This window comes from Mycteria americana, chromosome 4 (genome assembly GCF_035582795.1).
Source record: "Mycteria americana isolate JAX WOST 10 ecotype Jacksonville Zoo and Gardens chromosome 4, USCA_MyAme_1.0, whole genome shotgun sequence".
Taxonomy (NCBI): Eukaryota; Metazoa; Chordata; class Aves; order Ciconiiformes; family Ciconiidae; genus Mycteria; species Mycteria americana.
This window is the reverse complement of record NC_134368.1, coordinates 72644524-72662969: the sequence shown is the minus strand read 5'-3', so window position 1 is coordinate 72662969 and position 18446 is coordinate 72644524. Positions and strand designations below refer to the sequence as shown.

The 18446-nt window shown below is 45.0% G+C and overlaps 1 protein-coding gene across 10 annotated transcripts in view; it reads right to left on the bottom strand.

Annotated features, from left to right (window-relative positions):
• Positions 1-18446, bottom strand: part of AFF1 (ALF transcription elongation factor 1) — a 135836-nt gene that overhangs the window by 3008 nt on the left and 114382 nt on the right. For 4 of the 10 annotated variants that reach the window (XM_075500860.1, XM_075500862.1, XM_075500861.1 and 1 more), the window contains 7 exons: positions 18315-18378; positions 17394-17530; positions 15558-15629; positions 14882-14975; positions 14736-14779; positions 13126-13355; positions 6792-10366 (listed from right to left, as the gene is read on the bottom strand). In XM_075500860.1, the coding sequence (XP_075356975.1) occupies positions 10245-10366; positions 13126-13355; positions 14736-14779; positions 14882-14975; positions 15558-15629; positions 17394-17530; positions 18315-18378 (763 nt within the window). In that variant the 3' untranslated portion in view covers positions 6792-10244. The other 6 variants (XR_012775591.1, XR_012775590.1, XM_075500866.1 and 3 more) reach the window with 6 other exon arrangements.

Genomic DNA, 18446 nt, shown 5'->3' with positions numbered 1-18446 from the left:
CTGCATGGAAGCAGGAGGTAACAATGATCCCAGCCAAACACTGGAAGATCCCATGTCTGTCTCTGGGATCTTCTTTCAGGTGCGGTGGGATTTGGTGGCAGTTATTCCAGTGTTGTTAACCCTTGTAGCATGCACGCATGTAGGGCAGACTCAACAAGTCTGAAGCAATTTATTAATCAAAACCAAAGAACTTCTCTTGCTCATGATCTGGTAACACTTCTTTTTTTAAAGCAGTGGGAAGGTAATTAAATAAAAGCACAACTGCCGCCAGCATGACTGGCAGGAAATTCTGAAACCAACACTTGGGCTGAACTCTATGCTCGATCTGACTGCATTCAAGTGCTAGCAATAGAGATGCGGACAGTCCAGCAGCAATAAGGCTATCAAAGCCCCAGGAAATTTTATGAGATCGCTTTGCTGCTCTGAACTTTTGTGTGCACTTACCTAAAATCAGGCTGCCTTCCTACATCCTGAATGCACAACCTCAGATCTGTGTCTTAACCTCCAGTTGCAACAACATTTTGACTGGAGTGATTCCATCTCTTCTAGGAGTTGGAAACGAGCTGCATGACAAAATTCACGTCAACCCGCAACAAATGGCAAACACTGAGGAGTGAGGGGCAGGCCTCGCCAACGCAGGGAAACTCCTGAGTAAATAAAGGTTTGTTAAAGATAAAATTGAGTGCTCAGAATGCAATACTGATTGCGCAGCTTCCCAACGATTCCAGCCCAATGTAACTGCCCTGAACCACAATGAGAAACAGAAGTGGTTGGTTGTGTTTACCTCGTTTGCTGTATGCCTGCTCTGTCTGCTGAGGCAGCTGCAGGATGCTCAGTGTGATTCACGGCTCCGACACCAAATGACACCGAGATTCATTGTACAAACAAGTTGTCATCAGGTGATAAAAATTCAGCCAATTAACCTGTTCAAGCTTAATTAGAACAAATGCCTGGAAAGTCCATAACTCCAGATCACTCCCACAGTTAAATGAGGCTTTCTGTTTTCATTTAGGCCAAAACTGCTTTTCAAACTGTTTTCAACATCACTGCAGTGCACGGTTTTGCGAACCCAAATACTTTATTCCAGATGCTCCACTTAAATACAGATGTCATAAAAGCAGCCAGCAAAAAATTTGTTTTCTAAACCTTTGCATGTTCTCTCGACTAGAACTGGCAGCAAATAAACCAATCCTTGCCAGGAGATGAAACTTATATTTGTAATTCTTTCCTGGCTCTGTCAGCAAGGTTGGTGTTGCTGCCACTCTGCAGCATTTTAACACAATTCCTTGGATTCCAGACAGTTTCATTTTAAAGCTGTCCCAGCAAACACAAAAAAAAAAAGTCAACAGGCAGCTATGTAATTTCTGCCACCTGACTTGTCTGGTCTGTAGGGGCTGTCGTGTTCCATCACTTCAAGCAAAAGGCCAATGCAAATACATACCTGCCTTAAGTTTTCCAGCAAAACGGTGACTTGATCTTTCAACGAGTGCACACAACCTACGTTAGGTGGTGCGGCAGCCAGTATCCTGACAGAGATAGTAAGACACACATGCACTGGGTTGTGATGAAGAGAATGCACGCGTGGCTACAGCTGCCTGCCCAGCTTCTGAAGCACCCCTGCTACCTGGCAGCATCCCACAGGAGAATTTCTCAGATGCTTATTAAATTAATGGTCCTGAAAATTGATACTCTAAGCAGGCAATTATGCAGCTATAGCCGTTCCTGGGAGTGGCAGTGAGGCATGGCTCTGGTTACATAGCCAATGAGAAGCATTTTTGTGTCATTTGCTTGATGGGTAAGACTTAACTCGGGCCAAGAATCATAAGCAAATTATCTTCCCCTACACACATTTTCCAAGAAAGAAAAAAAATAGGATAGTGCAAATCAGCAAACTCAGCTAACTCAGCACAGGCTGCTGGGAGAAAGTAATTGCAAATCCATGCACTGTTCTGACACGGTCCGAGTTAGATCTCCAACTGAACAGCCGCCAGATGAAACAAACAGCACATTACAGCTGCCAGTATGATTGCATTTAGATGTCACATTGTCATTGCACATTACCCAACACGGCAACTTTCTCCTCCCGCTTCTCACTTTTCTTTTGTACAAGCAGCTGCTAGCTCCCCACCCAAAATCTTGGTCAACGCAGGACAGAAGGGACAGGAATGGAAGAGCAGAGCCAAACAGCCGTTCTTTCTTCCTGTCCTCAGTGGACATCCTAGTTGCTCTCGCTACTGCTGTTTGGTTCCCAAGGTCTTCCTTTTACCTCCAAGAGACTGCCATGCCCCTCCCTCTCTCTCTTACCTCTTCCTTTCCCAGCCCCTCACACCTGGCTCTGCTTCCCCCCCGGTTTCCTTGCCTTTTATCACTCCCCACCTGACGTGGGTTGCTGGAGCACCCCTAGGTCAGCTAACCATAATCCATCTTACCTAATTACCACCAAAGAGCTACAACTCCGTGCTCCCCTGAGGGCCAGCCCCTCTGCTCCCCGCACTCTCTTTTCCTGCTTGCAACGCCTGCACGCACACGCGCTTCAGCTTTCAGACGAAGCCTGTTTCACCTTGGCACCAACACTGCTCTAAGGCATGCCAACACTCCCTCTGCCGGAGCCTGTCAGAGGGGAAAAAAGGAAAGCTGATGGGGGCATACACTTGCCCTGCTGTTAGCCCTCACCATGGCCTCGGAGCCAGGGCACTGCTACCTCCAACCCCTTGGGGTCAGACTGAGATTCATCCCTCTGCATGTGTGTGGTGCCGATTCACACCCACTGATGACTGGGTTTTAGCAGGTGGTTAGTTACCGCCCTTAAAGTTTTCCTCACTGAAAGAAGGTCAAAGCTGTCAGACAAAACGAACCGGTAAAACAGAAGACTAATTCTGTCTTCCTTTTCATGTTATCAACCAAAAGACAGAGGCAGCATCAGACTACCATGCATGCAGTGATTAGGAGAGAGGAAAAAAGTAAAATACCAGGTATCCAGAGCTCCCGAGGACACTTGGCCCAGTAAAACATGACCCAGTCTCAGGCAAAATAAATGGGATTTGGAAACATGCTTGAGTATTTTGCCGAAGCAGTACTTAAAAATGAATCCAGCATCGCAGTCTCATCAGGATGGACATCTGAATTTCAAACTTCAAGGATAAAAACCTTGAAACACACCATTCTGGTATCTTCTCTCAAAAGGTGGCAATGAGACACCTTAAAGACAGTGACAAGTTCGTGCTGTTGAATATTTCAAGAAATTCAACCGCTTACCAAGGAAGATGCGTGGCACAATCACACGTTGCACGGCCACATCAACCCTCACCTCTGAGTGAAGCTGCACCCAGGGGCTGTGCTTGTGCAACTGTGTGTGAGCAGAGCCCAGGGGAGAGTGAGACATCTCACCTTCAGATCAGCAAAACAGGAAATTCCGCCTCCCCAGGCAACTTGGTTTTTATTTCATCTTTACAATTTTGAGCAACATCTCTTTCATTTGAAGAACTTGAAGACAAGCAAGTCAAAATTCATATTTTAATTTTTTATATATATATATACACACACACACACACACACGCAGCAATTCATCCTCAGTACAGAAGACAAACAAACAAAAGATCTGTGGCACAATTTCTTTGGAGAGATTTTTTTTAACCTTTTTTTTCAGCTGTATCATAGATCTGATTTTCGTCTTTTTCAAGGACTATAAAAGGCAGCTGCTTCTTATTCACAGAAGCCTCAGAGTGGGGATTCAGTGCTGAAGTCAAATACATCAGTCTGCTCCCCTCGCTTATTTGCACATCTTTTCGCACTGGACACTCCATTTTGCAAGAGATTTGGCATCCTCCTTTCTCCGTGGGGTCTAAGATATCACGCCTCTCCCGAGCCCAGGCCGCTACTGTGTCCCAGCACGTGAAGAGCTGCTGTGAGAGGGAGGACTGGCGTGTCACTCCCCACGGGATGAGGACCATTTAACAGATTTAAGACCAATGTTCCATGTTCAGGAAACCTGACAGTTACTTTTTAAGGGTGTTTTCACTGAGAATTGCTGATTTTATTTACTCTCTAAGATGATGAGTAAAGTGGGGTGAAAAAAAGAAATAACCCAACCCCCATGATAACAGTTGAAATAGAAATCCCACAGAAACAACCCAGAAATGCAAGGAGAGGGTGGCTGGCAGCTGAGCAGGCAGGCAGCGGCTTGACCAGCATGCCACGATTCATGTGCTGCCCGGAGACCTGATGACACAAGCCCTGCCAGCGCCCACAGCACTACCACGGTTCACGTCGCAAAGAAAATGCCACTCACGAAACTTTTAGCTCCTGTCCTGCTTTGCAGATCGCTTCTCACTCACCCCCATTTCCCAGGGCCCTCTTGGCAAAACAAGACAAAGCAAAAGCCTGACCCTGAATCCTAACTAGCTCTTCTCTGAACAACGAGGAGAGCTCACAAGCAAGTTCAGAGCTTGCTGCACCTCATGTGTAAAAGCAAAAAGGTGCACAGGTTGTAGCAACTTTCAGAAATACCTTTCAGCTGCCACAGACCACATACAGGCTGACACGTGCCTTCAAATATTGAAAGAGAACAGAAAAAAGCTATCAGTTGGGATGCAGTTTTGCTGGCTCAACAGAAGCAGACAACATTGCCATATTGCTACAATATGAAATGTTGGACCCAAAGAAAACATTAACCTCAGCAATACTGAGTAGGAGAGGAGAAAAACCCAGCGGGTATTCCAGGAACCCTGTACCTTGACAAAACACATCGCAAAACAGCAATGATCGTTGTAATGCCAAGTCCTCGTTTCAGGAACACAAAGTTTATGGAAACACATTCAGAAATGCTGATGATGGCCCAGGAACACTGTTGGTTTCGGGTAGTGTCAGGAGTTACTAAAAGTGCAATTAATATAAAGAAAGCACAGGCTGCCAACAGGCTATTTTAGTGAGCAGCATAGGGCCGAGAAACTGCAATCAACTTTAATGCAGCTGTTTTGCCAAAAATAACATTTGCTTTTGAAAAGGGTAAGCCAAGCCAAAGAGAGAAAGCAAGCTAATCTATAATGTATAACAAATCTCAAAATAAATTAAACACGGTTGCAAAATTAAGTTTGGTCAATAAAGGCTCAATAAATAAACAAACAACAACAACAAAATATTATTGGAAAACAACCCCAAAATATTTTTGGCCGCTTTAGCCCAGGGGGGCTGCTGCCCTGGGCAGAAAGCTGAGCAGGGCAGTCGATGCCTGCTGCAGCTCCACAGCCTCCTGCTCCCTATTCTCCCTCCCTGGCTTTTAGATGACCTTCCTGCTGGCACATTGCACCTCCTTACTGTGCATTCCTCCTTCCGCTCCCCATCTCCATCCCACGTCCAAAACTAACCCTCGTTGCTTTTGCCCCAAGCAAGGAGTGTGGGAAACATACCTTTCAGGGCGTGAGGGGGAAGGAAATGGTGGGACAGAGGATACGAATGACCCAGGAAAAGCAGCTCCACCCCAACCAGCAGACAGGACAGCTTGTGTCCAACTACCCCTCGCATCCCACTGAAACCAGAACAAAATTCACAAACGCTTAATCCACATATGAACAGCCACAACCACAAGCTATCTTCCCATGCTCTTTTCTTACCCTCCATGCATCTTGCAACCAGCCTGGGGCCAACCTGGTTTCATGCCACTTGAAATACTAATTGATAGCAGTGAACTGAGTCCCAGTCCCACCTTGCCTGAGCAAACACACCACCAAGCTCCTCCTGTCTAGTCTGTAGCTAAAAATCCCACCAGATGCTCATCTGGGGATGTTTCACATTTCATTATTTTTTTTTTACTAACTAGATATTTTTTCCTTTTATCCTTACTTCAATACTGATTTTAAGCATGGGGATTTTAAGCATGCCGTGAAAAAGTGAATTGACCCAAAAAAAAGTGTACATTTCTATATACAACATCTGTAACAGTAACATATCTAGTGGGTATTAAAACAGGTTTCAGTATCTACAATTTACATACTACATTAGAAAATCACATCCATTATTAGCAAGCATCTTAGGTGCAATGCCTGTTGCAGAAAGGACCTGAATTATACACACTAATTGTATCACAGTAGTGCATAGAGAGATGGAAAAATCATTCTTCCAAGGAACAGTTACATTGCCCAACATAAAACAAGAAGTGGGAAAAGCCCCAAACGAGAAGTGTAAGGCCATTGCAAAGAGATCACACCTTGCACAACCAATGAGAAGCAGAGCTACCACGGGGCATGAAATCCTGTGGGATTCCCTGAGGGAAATCCTCCTCGCAGCACTTCAGAAACATTTCTGTGAACTAGACCTGAGCAGACCCTCCTCCCAGCACCAAGCCCTGCAACACCTTTGTGGCAAACGCGGAGCAGTACGCTTCAACCACCATTTCTGCGCCTTGTCTCCTTGTTTTCTTATTTAACTGGTTTGACTGCATGAAACCAACCCGTGGGATTTTCCTGTCAGTGAGCGCTCAGAGCCAGGCTCTGCTGGCTGTCAGCGGCTGACCCCAGCACAGTCTTCCCTGAATCCGTTTTGGGAGGACAGGAGGCAGATGTCTTGAGTCATGATCCTCCTGCCACTCTAAGCATCTAGATCTGCAGCCGTTCTTGTTCCTAAAGGAAAGGGCAAGGGGCAATAAACAGGGGAGCAATTCAAACAGAGACTTCTTGTACAGAAATTCATACTTAAGCCTCATTCAGAAGGGAAACACTAAGACCATTCAGAGAGAAAAGGCAAATTACAATTTCTCTACAAGAAGCTGAGAACACGAGGACTCTTGCAACAACTCATAATAGGCTACTTCATTTATTATTTCCCCATATGAATGAATCAATCATCTTGGAAACTCCATCACACACAGGGCAGAAAAAGTTATTTACAAGAGGGACATACATCCCCAAAATAAGTTTAAGATGTACAGATTTATAATGGGAACCAAGAGGGAGGGGACAGGACAAAACCAAAAGCAAGGACATTGCAGTCAGACTTTGACTTTCAGTTACAGAAGAGATCTCTATCTCCATGTAAGTGGGGTTTTCAAATATTAAATAAATGGCATCTTAAAAATGGAACATTTGACAATTTCAACACATGTATTATTTCTTCTAAATAAATATTGCATGGAAATGATGCTGCTTTGCCACCATAGCTGCTTCCTCTCCTTCTGGAATTCAACCATCACCTCTGTTTTCTCTTGGATGCATGGTTTTGTTTCCTAATGGCAAATACTATTTCCTCCACTTATGTTTTGGTTTGGGTTTTTTTGTTTATTTTTTGTTTGTTTTTTTTTGTTTTTTTTTTAAGGGCCTGAACAGGCCCAAGTGAAAACGATGAGCATCTTTCCTAACCCTTTGCAGGTCTCTGACCTGGCTCAAGGTTGAAATACGATGGCTTTTTAAAAGTTACCTATTATTTAAACAGTCTTCTCCATGACCTGAAACAAAACATAGCTTCCTGCTATGTAGCTTGGTACTGATACTTCTACAGATTGCTTTTGAAATGAGAGTCCCCAAATAGCACTCCACATGCCTGTGACATGAACTGCCCATGATCTCGTTTCCTCTAGAGCCTGGGAGAGTTTACCCTGGGAGCAGGAGCAGCCCTTGCACGACTGCCTCTGCACGGTAGCAGAGCACGTGCTGCCTTTTCCCAACTGTAAATAAGCAAATGCCACTAGTTCATCTGCCTTCACTAGGTGTCGTCTTACCGACTTTGCTTGCCTGACACCCTTGCATGAGCTTTCCTAGGAGGAGGACAACAGATTATCACTATCTGGGCAGCAAAGCGCCCAAAGGGCAGGCGAGGACAGGACCTGGTGCACCCGCAGGCTGCACCGAGCTGGATGCAGGATGGGGGCAGCCGCACACTCTGCCTCGGGGGTTGTGGCAGGTGGTTCCCCTGAGGCGGGCAAGCTGTGAGCAAGCAGCTCTCTGACGGGAACCTGGCCTGGCAGCAGGGAGGGAGATGGGTGTACGTGAAATGAAAGTATCAGAGGGACCCGTGCCCCTGCTTTACCTTATGCTTACCCCTAACACTCTGCTACAGTTCTTGCAGACTCCCACAGCGGTTTTCAGGTTCAATAAAGCTTTCTTCCTTCCTTCTTCCTCCTCAGCTGGTGATCCTAAAACTAGCTTTGTTTGAAGACAAAGTCACAAAAAGGCATCGACCCACCAGTCTGGAATCGAGCTCCAAAGTGCACATCAAGCCTTCAGGCCCGCTGGCCATCCCTGTGCTTCCTGAGAACAAAATAGTTAACGCTGAGCCTCTCTCTGTCCCCGGCTTACTCAGAGCAGTCAATCCTCCAGGGAGGAGGAATGCAAGCGAAGTTTGATAGGTAAAACAGGGAGGGGGGGACATGGACCTTCCATCCACTGGTTAGGACAGCTTATCCCCGAAATGCACTAAGGCTTTTAATAAAGTGAACGTAAAAGGACAGTCTGTTGAAGGAAGGTGCGGGAAGACCCAGCCAGGATCCTGGCAGTCCTGCGCTGCCAGGGGAGGCGAAAGGAGAGCTCCCTTGTGCTCAGGACTAGGGCAGAGTCTCAGCACACTCCCACTAGCTCCTCCCAGAGACAAGATGACTCCAGGCTTCCCCATGGCAGGGGCCATTTCTACAGAAACTACTTTTGGAAATGCAGACCTTTTGCTGATATTAATTTACTGTCCGTTTTCGTGAGCCTCAAAACCACGAGCAGGTATTTTACAAAGGGGGTACCACTGCATGTGTGCAAACCTGTTCCTCCATCCTCAAATTATGTGGAAAAGGGAGCTAATTTTTTCCTGTAAGCACAATTATTTTGGGATACCATCCTTCTCTTCATCACTCCCACAGGTCTGTCAGAGATAGGGCGAGGGATGCGAGAGGGGACCAGAGAGCTAAGGCACACTATTAGATACGAGGATGGCAGGACACTGCTGTCACACAACAGGAAATCTTTGGGTAGAGAAGGGTGTCATCTTACTGAATACACAAATGTGGTGGATGCTGCCTTCACTGTTACTGCCTGCAAAATTGCAATTTCAAAAATGCAGCTCCTGACAAGGAAAAAAATGCTTGCAAAAGGCTAATTATTCCCTTTCATGTTTTGTTGACAGATTTCTAAGTCGCTGGGCCCATCCTGTAGTTTGGTTGAGAAAGAGCACATGAGTTCTCTCCCACATGAAGGATGCCCTACTTTGGTACCAAATCCTGCTCTTCGATATTCACCAAGACCAGCAACGGTTGCAGGCAAACATCCAAATGCAAAATTTGTCTTATGTTCCACATTCAGCCGCTTAGTCCCTCCTTAAACAGAAGCGATTCCTCCCCATGTAGGCTCTCAGACTCAGAACAATGTCCAAGCAATCAGTGACCCAGTACAGCTGTCCACCCCCACCCATCAAAATGACAAAAAGCAACCGGACAAGGAGTCCTCAGTGTGAGTGACGTCCCTCCACCACAGAAGAGAGGCAGAGCTGTTTCCAACCACACCTGGTCATTTTGCCACCCCAACTGTGTTTGGCTTACAAGGCTTAAACGGAGCAAGACCCTACGTAACATAGTTTGAGTGCTAAGGGCATGTGTGTGTGTGAGTGCATAGCAAGGAGGAGCACCAAAGCAGCCATGACTTAAAAAGTGAACTTGCAGCACTGAAGGCAGTGGCTTCCCCCGATTCTCAGGACAGCAGCTGGCTGACAAATGCAAGAGGGTGAGGTTGGAAAGCAGGCAAGGCAGACCACTTTGCTGTTTTTATTGTAACATAATGCTGTTTGGTGCTGATGAGGTTGCTACTTGCCATCTGAGGAACAAAGACACCAAAGATTGCATTCGTGCTTGCAAAAACACTTCTCTGACATGTCTTCTGGGCACACAACTGTTGCAGACTGTGGGATGTTGCATAATAACCTCTGGAGGCAGATTTCTTTCTTGTCGGCACTTCTTCATGTGTGATTATTGTCCTGCTGGTTATTCGTAATAGAAATGTTTATAGACCATCAATACATTGAGCCATTCAGACAATTCATTGCACTTTGTCATTTTAAAGGAAGGTGCCATCAACGCTGAGGCTTTCCTCCATCTCTTCTTTTTCAAGGCAGCAAAGCGCTACCCTAAAAACACAGTTCAAAGTTTTTCCAGTGTAACCAGATTCCTTCCACCTTGATTTAGTTTCCCTTGCAGGTGCTTTGTATCCAACAAGTCAGACTGTTTCTGAGGCTTGAAAAGTGCAAAAAAGTTCAAGGTACTTAACCACCTTGAGCACCAGTTAAGGCGTATTTGTTTCCAGTCTCAGCCACTGTAAACCCTGTCTAGTGTAGTGTACCAGTTCAGTCATGCTACTGTTCAGTGCCAGAGCGCACGTCGCTGTGCTGAGTTCAGCAAAAAACTCTGGAAAAAGGGGAGGGAGAGAGAAAACATTTGGTTGGTTTCACACAACAGGCACGTCTGACAGGTGAGGGGGCAGCGAGGAGCAACAACAGCAGCACACTGTCAGTCCGCAAGTCCCATTAAACACAGTTAGTGCAGAGAGCTCAGCAGTATTAGAAGGCTGGGAAGCGTAACAAGCACACGAGGCAGGGCACGTGAGAGGAAAACGCACTCACACACACATACACACACTGAACCACTTCCCCAAGCGCTGGCTTTAAAAGGACATCGAGACGCCATGGTAGGCGGGCAAAAGTTTGGGTGTTCACACCCCAGTCCCTGCCGTGTGATTCCCCCAGATTTTAAACAGGCCAAATTTGAGTGTCTTTCTGAGCAATGGCTGGAAGCACGCACAGCTGTCATCGGACTGGTCCCTTTCCTTTATCCATCCTCAAACCTTGAAAACATCATGATTTCTCAACTGAACAGGTTTAAAAATGTATATAGCTTGCCAGGCTATACAGCTGATTTGGGTTGCTTATAGCTGCACATCAGGCAGATTTAACAGAGTCCTCCTATCCTGCCACCAACTTCAGGCACTGCGCTCCTCCTCCAGCATGGGCAGGAGATGGTTCTTACAGGATATCTGAACCTGCCGGGAGGTGCCAACATGCTGCATGCCCTGCTCTGTGCTGGCAATCATCTGTGCAGGTGACAGCGAGTTATGGGAAACTATCACACCTATTCCTTTCCAAGACATTCCTGCATGACCTGCCTTCCAGTGACATGGGCTTGTCCCAGTCCCTCCAGCCTCAACCATGTTTGCCAGGTACCTTTTCAGAAACTGGCTATTCTCAGCTCTCCTCTTTTACACATAAATATTCAACCTGGAGGCTGAAAATTTCTGCTTGGCTGTGCAAGGAACTCTTCAGAAGCAGAGAGCACAACACTTTCATTCTAATACTTTCCAATTCAGAAGCAGAGAACACATTTCCCCTGATTCTTCTGCTTTTGTTTACAAAATGGGTATCCATTCCCTCCATGGGGAACAGGAGAGCTGTAAGCAGAGACAAGGAGTCCAAACCCCCTGCCTGAGCAAATAGAAGATAATCTGATCTGTGACCACAGCACCGTGTGAAAGGAGAGTGACTTCACATGTACACGTGCAACCTCAGCTTGTCCTCGCTGTGGGAGATCAGAGGCTGGAAGACAACCTGTTACAGCCTCATGATCCATGGCACTGCTCTGAGTTACGGTGAGGAGCTGGGTCCTGCACTGGAAGCACCTGGTTGTGGACCCCCAGAAAGCACTTCAGCTCTGCACAAGTGAGTCGGACATCAGTTACAACTGCTTTCCACTAACTTATGACTTCCCTGTTTAAGGGAACTCAATAGCTGAAGGCCACTGCTCTTTCCTCTTCTTCTTATGCCCTATGAATTGCATAAAAGAATCAAGTATGTGGCCTTTTTTTTAGTTTTACATACTCACTCTCTGTACCTCTTAGCATCTGTATGTTACACTGAATATCAACAAGTTCCAGTTCTGAAACTCCTCCGCTGTCCTGAACAGTGACAACAACTGCCAAGCCTACGTGAGTATTTACTGCTCCCCTGCACAGATCCACTCCCTTGGGAGTATTTACTACCCCAGTCATCATTCCCCTACATTAAAATGGCAACACAGAGCAGGTTTTGAATTTAGTTTTGATTGATGTAAGATTGTGCTCAGGCTGCCCTCCCACAGGTTTTTCTCCATGACTCATTCCTCTGGCTTACCAGCAGCATCCACCACTCCTTCTATGTGACAGTCTTTTATCAGCCTTTTGAGGATATAATCCAAAATACTACACATGAATTGCTGCTGCAAGCACAGATTTGCTCAGAGGACAGTCAACAACTGGAGTTACTTTATTCAAAGGTGACTTGCAAAGCCTTTTGAATTTCAGCAACTGCCTCATTAGTGTGAGTATTTTTACAGCCTTCCAACAATTCAGCCAGGCACAGCATGCTTATTTTCTCTTGCAAGTTTGCCAACAGATCATGGCAATACATCCCTTCGCCCACAGTAGCTCACAAAACTTTGTGTTTTATGAAAAATGACACTGCAAGTGCCATGTGGGATGGCAGGTTACAGACTGAACTGCACCCATGCTAGGGCTTTTGCTTATTCATCACTGCTTGTACCACAGGACAATACAACATTTTTAACAACAAAACTGTAAAATAAAAAAAGTAGCAGCAATTCTAGGAAATGCCACTGGCAAATACTGGTCACGTGCCCAGCAAGGACTCCAATTTAAGTGCTGCTCAGCTTCTCCGTTATGGAGAGAAGCCAGCTTCACCATTTACAAGACAAAAATACCTGGACATTTGACAAACAAACTAAAACACAAGGCTACAGGCCAAAAAGCTGTTTTTAAAGAAAGTGAACCAACTCAGAAAAGCTAAGCACCCCAAAGGGAAAAACAAACCACAAAAAAACCCTTATGCTTCTTGTGTTACCATGAAGCGAGTTGGCTGGTTTCCTGTACTTGATACCCTCATCCCTTAGCTCTTAGACATTTGAGGATGCCAAGACCACCTTTTTATTGGAATACTCGTCAATATATCACCATCAAGTATCTCTGCTAATAACCTGCCAATATGCCATAGCTGTCTATTTCAACATATTTAATGCTTTGATCTTTAGGTATGGTGTTTGCCACACTGTTAGGATTTACGCAAGTACATACATGTAACCACAACACATAAGACAAAAAAGCCAGAAGGCAAAAAACTTACCCTTATTCTTCCTGCCCAGTGCATCAGCCTGTTCCCAAATATCATACGCATAGAGGATATAGGAAGTGATGTTGACGTAGGAAGAGGTGATGCTTGGGATATTATAGGGGACAATGATTGAAGAGCCGATGCTGTTGCTGCTGCAGTTGGTAGCATTTGATCCCGGCTGAGAACTCACAGAACTGGCAGGAGAGGGCATTGGAGAAAGAGGAGAAGGCATGCTTGTGCTTCTGCAGGAGAAAGAAACACCATCATGAACATTTAACTTCAGAGTTAAAAGTCTTGCCACAAGACTATCTTATGCCAGGAGCTATCCGGTGTCATCCAGGCCTGCAGTATGGAGTGGAGTGTTGAAAACTGCGATTGCATACACCAAGTAATTGTCCTTTGAGTGCAAGGCCAAGGTTTTTGAAGTTATTTGTGACTCTAAGGATTCCTCTTGACAAAAGAAAATGCGGGACCAGACATCAGAAAGGGCCACCCATCCACCTTCCAAAATCTACATGTACTTGTGGAAGCCTTCATCAGATTATCAAAGTGTTTTTTCCTAATGACTTCCATTTCAGGCATGCTGAAGCTCCCTACCTATGGAGGCTGGAGCTTTCTGACAGCTAGTCAAAGCAGCCAGGTCAGCCTACAGACATTTATAGACCTAGGGAAACTAAATGGGGTCAGCTGCTCGCCTTCCAGACACAGGCTGGCTTCATCACATCGCTGACCCCCACCCACTTCACCCAACCTAATTTTAGTCACTGGTATGAGAGGGCTTCCACCACTGCTCTTGGGAGATCATTTACTTTCCAATAAACCATACTGTGCAAGGTGGCAGAAAAATAACTGGAATTTCAGCATCACTATTAAAGACCAAACAACCCTCTCTCAACTGTGGAGTTTAAAAGGGACAGACGTGGAGCCGGGTAGCTATCTGCCAAATGCAATTACCACAGCACATAGAAAAACTCTTTCTTACTCATTGTCATTAAAACACAGGCCCAGTCTGCTGGGCATTGGGTCAAACACTTACATAACAGCTTGCCTTTTACTTTTGCTGCCACATACAGAGCAATACTGCTGCAGATACATAGAAAGGACAAAATGTTCAACAACTCACAAATTAGAAAATTAGTTTCTTTTTCTTAATTGGTGACTGAGCTAAAAAGAAAAATATTAAAGTATCACCTCAAAGTTATACTACCACAGGGTGAAGGCATAACCCTACTGGACAGTGGCCAAGGAGATGGGGATAGTATCCCATTAAGTCTCAAAGGATCTCTAACAGAACAAAGATGACAACAACAGGGGCTCTGAAACAGCATAGCGATGATACCTTCCTTGCTCCTCTGACCTGCTTCTCTGGAGAACTACTCTGCTTGATATACGGTAACTCTGGACCTCGTAACAAAAAAAAAAAAAAAAAGCCCTTTCCAACGAAAAAAGGCAGGAAAGAGAGAGCAGAAACATACTCATGCCCCCTAACAGTATGATTACAGGTGGCAAGAAAGAGCGAGTGGTGAGGCACTCTCAAATGCAGCTTGCAACTCATACTCCGGCTACTGTTTTCACTCACACCCTTATAGACACATTACAATGTACGTATTTTTAAATCTTACCTTGCAACACATGGAGAAGGTGCTTGTGTCACTCTGGAAGAACTCTGCAGCAAGGAACAGAACTCTTGTTAGGTTTGGGATATTCAGCCAACGTCAGTAACTACTGCAGCCATCCAGTTGGCAGCTTAGCAATACGTGTGCCCTACCTTGAAGTGGTCATTCAGGATCCTGGAATACTTTATTGCAGTGTCTTTTTTGTAACGAAACATTGCCATGTGCAGAATGGACTGGCAGCGCATGCTGTGAACAGAAACACACCCAAGCGTCAGTGTTCATGCTCGCTGCTGCTTGCTCAGCAGTCAGCCTTGTGGGATGGAGGCAGGCACACATCAGCTGTATTGCAAAGTCAAGAATTTCTCCTTCTTCTGCTCATCTTAAAAAAAAAGACTCTGTGAAAAAAATCACAAGGGAAAAAAAACAAACAAGGAAGGGCCATGTCTGGTCTTTTATATAAATAGGTGCCACAGGCTGAGTAAGCCCCCATCCAGAAGTGCCTCAGCTATGTTCAGCTACAGCTTCAGTTACACGTCTCAAACATGGGCAGCCAAATCGCATTCTTTCACCTTAGGTGAAAGCCCTTACGTGCTCTCAAATTACCAGCAGATCAAATTTTAGAGCCTGTGCCTTCCATGTGTGGTCCCTTGTGATATCCTGGCTCACTTTAGAGATGTTCCATTTCATTCTGGTTTTTACTTTGTGGTTTTTTTCCTTGCAGAACTCTGATTCCCATTTAACTCATTCCTTCGCCCCTGAAAGTAATGGGTCTTCCGTTCTATCAAGCCTAAAAACAGAATACGAAGGCACAGAAAAACAGTTACGCACCATAACACAGCAAAGATTTTTTCATGTGAAGATGCCGAGGAGTCCGTAAAGGATATCAATGTCATGACAAATCTAAGGAAACAAAATAAACAGAATCTTGTCAGCCATCAGTGCTCTGAAGTCCCACTGTTTATGAAAAACCAGTGCACGCTGTTATCTCAAACACCAGTCCAAAAGTCAGGAAACCTGCCCTGAGTTCTTAGTCCTGGCACCGAGTGCTTTGTATGATCTTGAGCAGAGGACTGTGTCTCAAAATAGTTTGCTTTTCCACACAGCGGGAACAGATGTGGCCCTTATGTGACTCACTCTCCTCTTACACTGATTAATGGGCAACATCCCTACAAGTAGATGCCCCCTGTGGGCCACCTACAGGCCTGGGGCCCAGAAGAGGTGCCCCTGTTACTGAAGGTGAAATATTTATTCAAGTGTTTCTGGACAAGACAGACATCTTAGTGGAAATGTTTCTTTTGGCAAAAAACAAACAAGCAAAACTCCTTTTTGAAAAGAAAGCAACAACAGCATCTTGGAAATACAGTCCACCAAGACTAGAAAGCAAACAATGTAATTTAAAAAGTTTGAAGTCTACCACAAAAAAAACCCCTGACAGCTGTTTCAGCTCTAAGGCAAGAAGTCAAACCAGCTCCCAAAAACACTCACATAACCTGTTGTCCTGGTTTCAGCTGGGATAGAGTTAATCTTCTTCCCATTAGCTGGTATAGTGCTGTGTTTTGGATCTAATATGAGAATAATATTGATAACACACTGATGTTTTTAGTTGTTGCTAAGCAGTGCTTATACCAGTCAAGGACTTTTCAGCTTCCCATGCTCTGCCAGGCACACAAGAAGCTGGCAGGGAGCACAACCAGGACAGCTGACCCAAACTGCCCAAAGGGCTATTCCATACCATATGATGTCATGCTCAGTATATAAACTGGGGGAGTTGGCCAGGGACCAGTGATCACTGCTTGGGGATGGGATGGGCATCGGTCAGTGGGTGATTAGCAATTGCATTGTGCATCACTTGTTTTGTACATTCTTTTATCATTATTATAATTATCTTCTCTTCCTCTGCTGTCCTATTGAACTGTCTTTATCTCAACCCACGGGTTTTACTCCCCCCCCCCCATCCCATCCCACTGGGGGGGTGGAAAGGGAGGGTGAGCAAGTGGCTGTGTGGTGCTTAGTTGCCGACTGGGGTTAAACCACGACACCTATAATTTCAATATGAATAAACTGATACTTGTCTCTCTTCTATCCAATACATGGTTCCTTGGGTTGTGCTGCCTGGATATGTCATACTATCTATTATCTACATACATCTACTATGACTGTGAAACTAAATGGGGAAGGTTGCTAAAAGAAACCCCAATAAAGTGTACTGGTAGAAAGACACATGAGAGAAACTAGTAAAATCTGCCTTCAATCAAGCTACAAGACCTTTGGGGCACAAACTGTTCTTCCACACGCTATATTGTTGCTTTGCTTTTTTTAACTGAAATACTACTGAGCTCACATGCAAAAGCAACTTCAGATCTGGATAAAGTAAAAATTCCTTCATGTCCTTCATTGTCATAACCAGTATCCTCTGGTGTACCTCAGCTGCAAGAGTCAAATGCTGAGGAGGACATGGTGCCTACTTCTTCTGATGAGCAATGCTGAAACATTTCAAAGTATTTGTGTCTGGTGTCTCTGGATGGTCTATCTTGTGCTTGTACAGCAACCCGAACTCTGCTCCACGGTGGGAATCCAGAGCTGCCACAGTTGCAAACAAGTAACACAACTAACCCTTCCCCTCCAAACATGCTGCCTAACCATCACGCTTTGAAAACCGCTTACTTGATGAGATCTATGGTGTCACTGAATATGCTGTAAGCTGATTTTGGTGCTGGTGCATCCGATTCCAAGGCAATCCCATATTCAATGAAGGAAATGGCAGCATCTAGGTACTGAAAGGCTTTTCCAGTCTTGTCGGTCTATTGGGAAGAAAATTCTCAGTTTTAGACTAAGACAAAAACTACTTCTCTCAAGTGTACCTGAATTCCTTTTTTCTCCCCAGTTAGGCAGGATCTGAAGAAAGAAAAAGATGCAAATCAGGCCTCCGGGTGATAATTAAAGGGTTCTCAGCAGAACCCCTAATGTGGTCCCAGTCATCAGCTTTGTGCGCTCTGGCTATTTGTATCTCTTCCTCTTGCTCAATGTTTTCCTCGAGTAATTTATTATCTTCACATTTTTTGGATATTATTGTCTGGTCTTGGAGGCCTGCCTTGTGAGAGGCAGATGGGGCTTTCCCACTGCAGTATTCCCTCACTTCATTTCCACAGGTAAATGGCAATTAGCAAATGTACATTATCTGACTGAGCCATAATTAGCAAAAAACCATGTTCAGTCATGCACGCTGTTGAACTGAACATAGCAGAGAAAGCCAGTTACATCTGCAAAGGGCACTTCCAAGTCTTGTTCACCAGCAACACAATTACCGTCAGGATCCTGATGTTTCAGAGTAAACTGTCTTAAAACTAACTGTTCCATCTATCTTCCAAGGACTTTGTGATAGCTCTGCAAAGCAAACAGGCCTGCTAACCTCAGACAATGTAAGTTCTGAATCCTATTCTCTAGGCTTATCCTCTAGATGTCTTTATAACAAAGGGAAATGTCTAAACATTTGGCAAATAAAGAAAGCCTCCCCTCATATAACTTGAACATACTCCAGTATGGAGCATGGAAATAAGGTTAGCCAGCAAATCTTATCCACATTACCATTGCATCAGCTTTGTGCTTCAGCCTCTTGGCCTCTTCTATGTAGTATTCCATCGGATGCTGTCTGAATTGGGGACAGAGAGAGGAAAAAGAGAAAACTGAGAAAAATGGTAGGATAATTATCAATTTTAC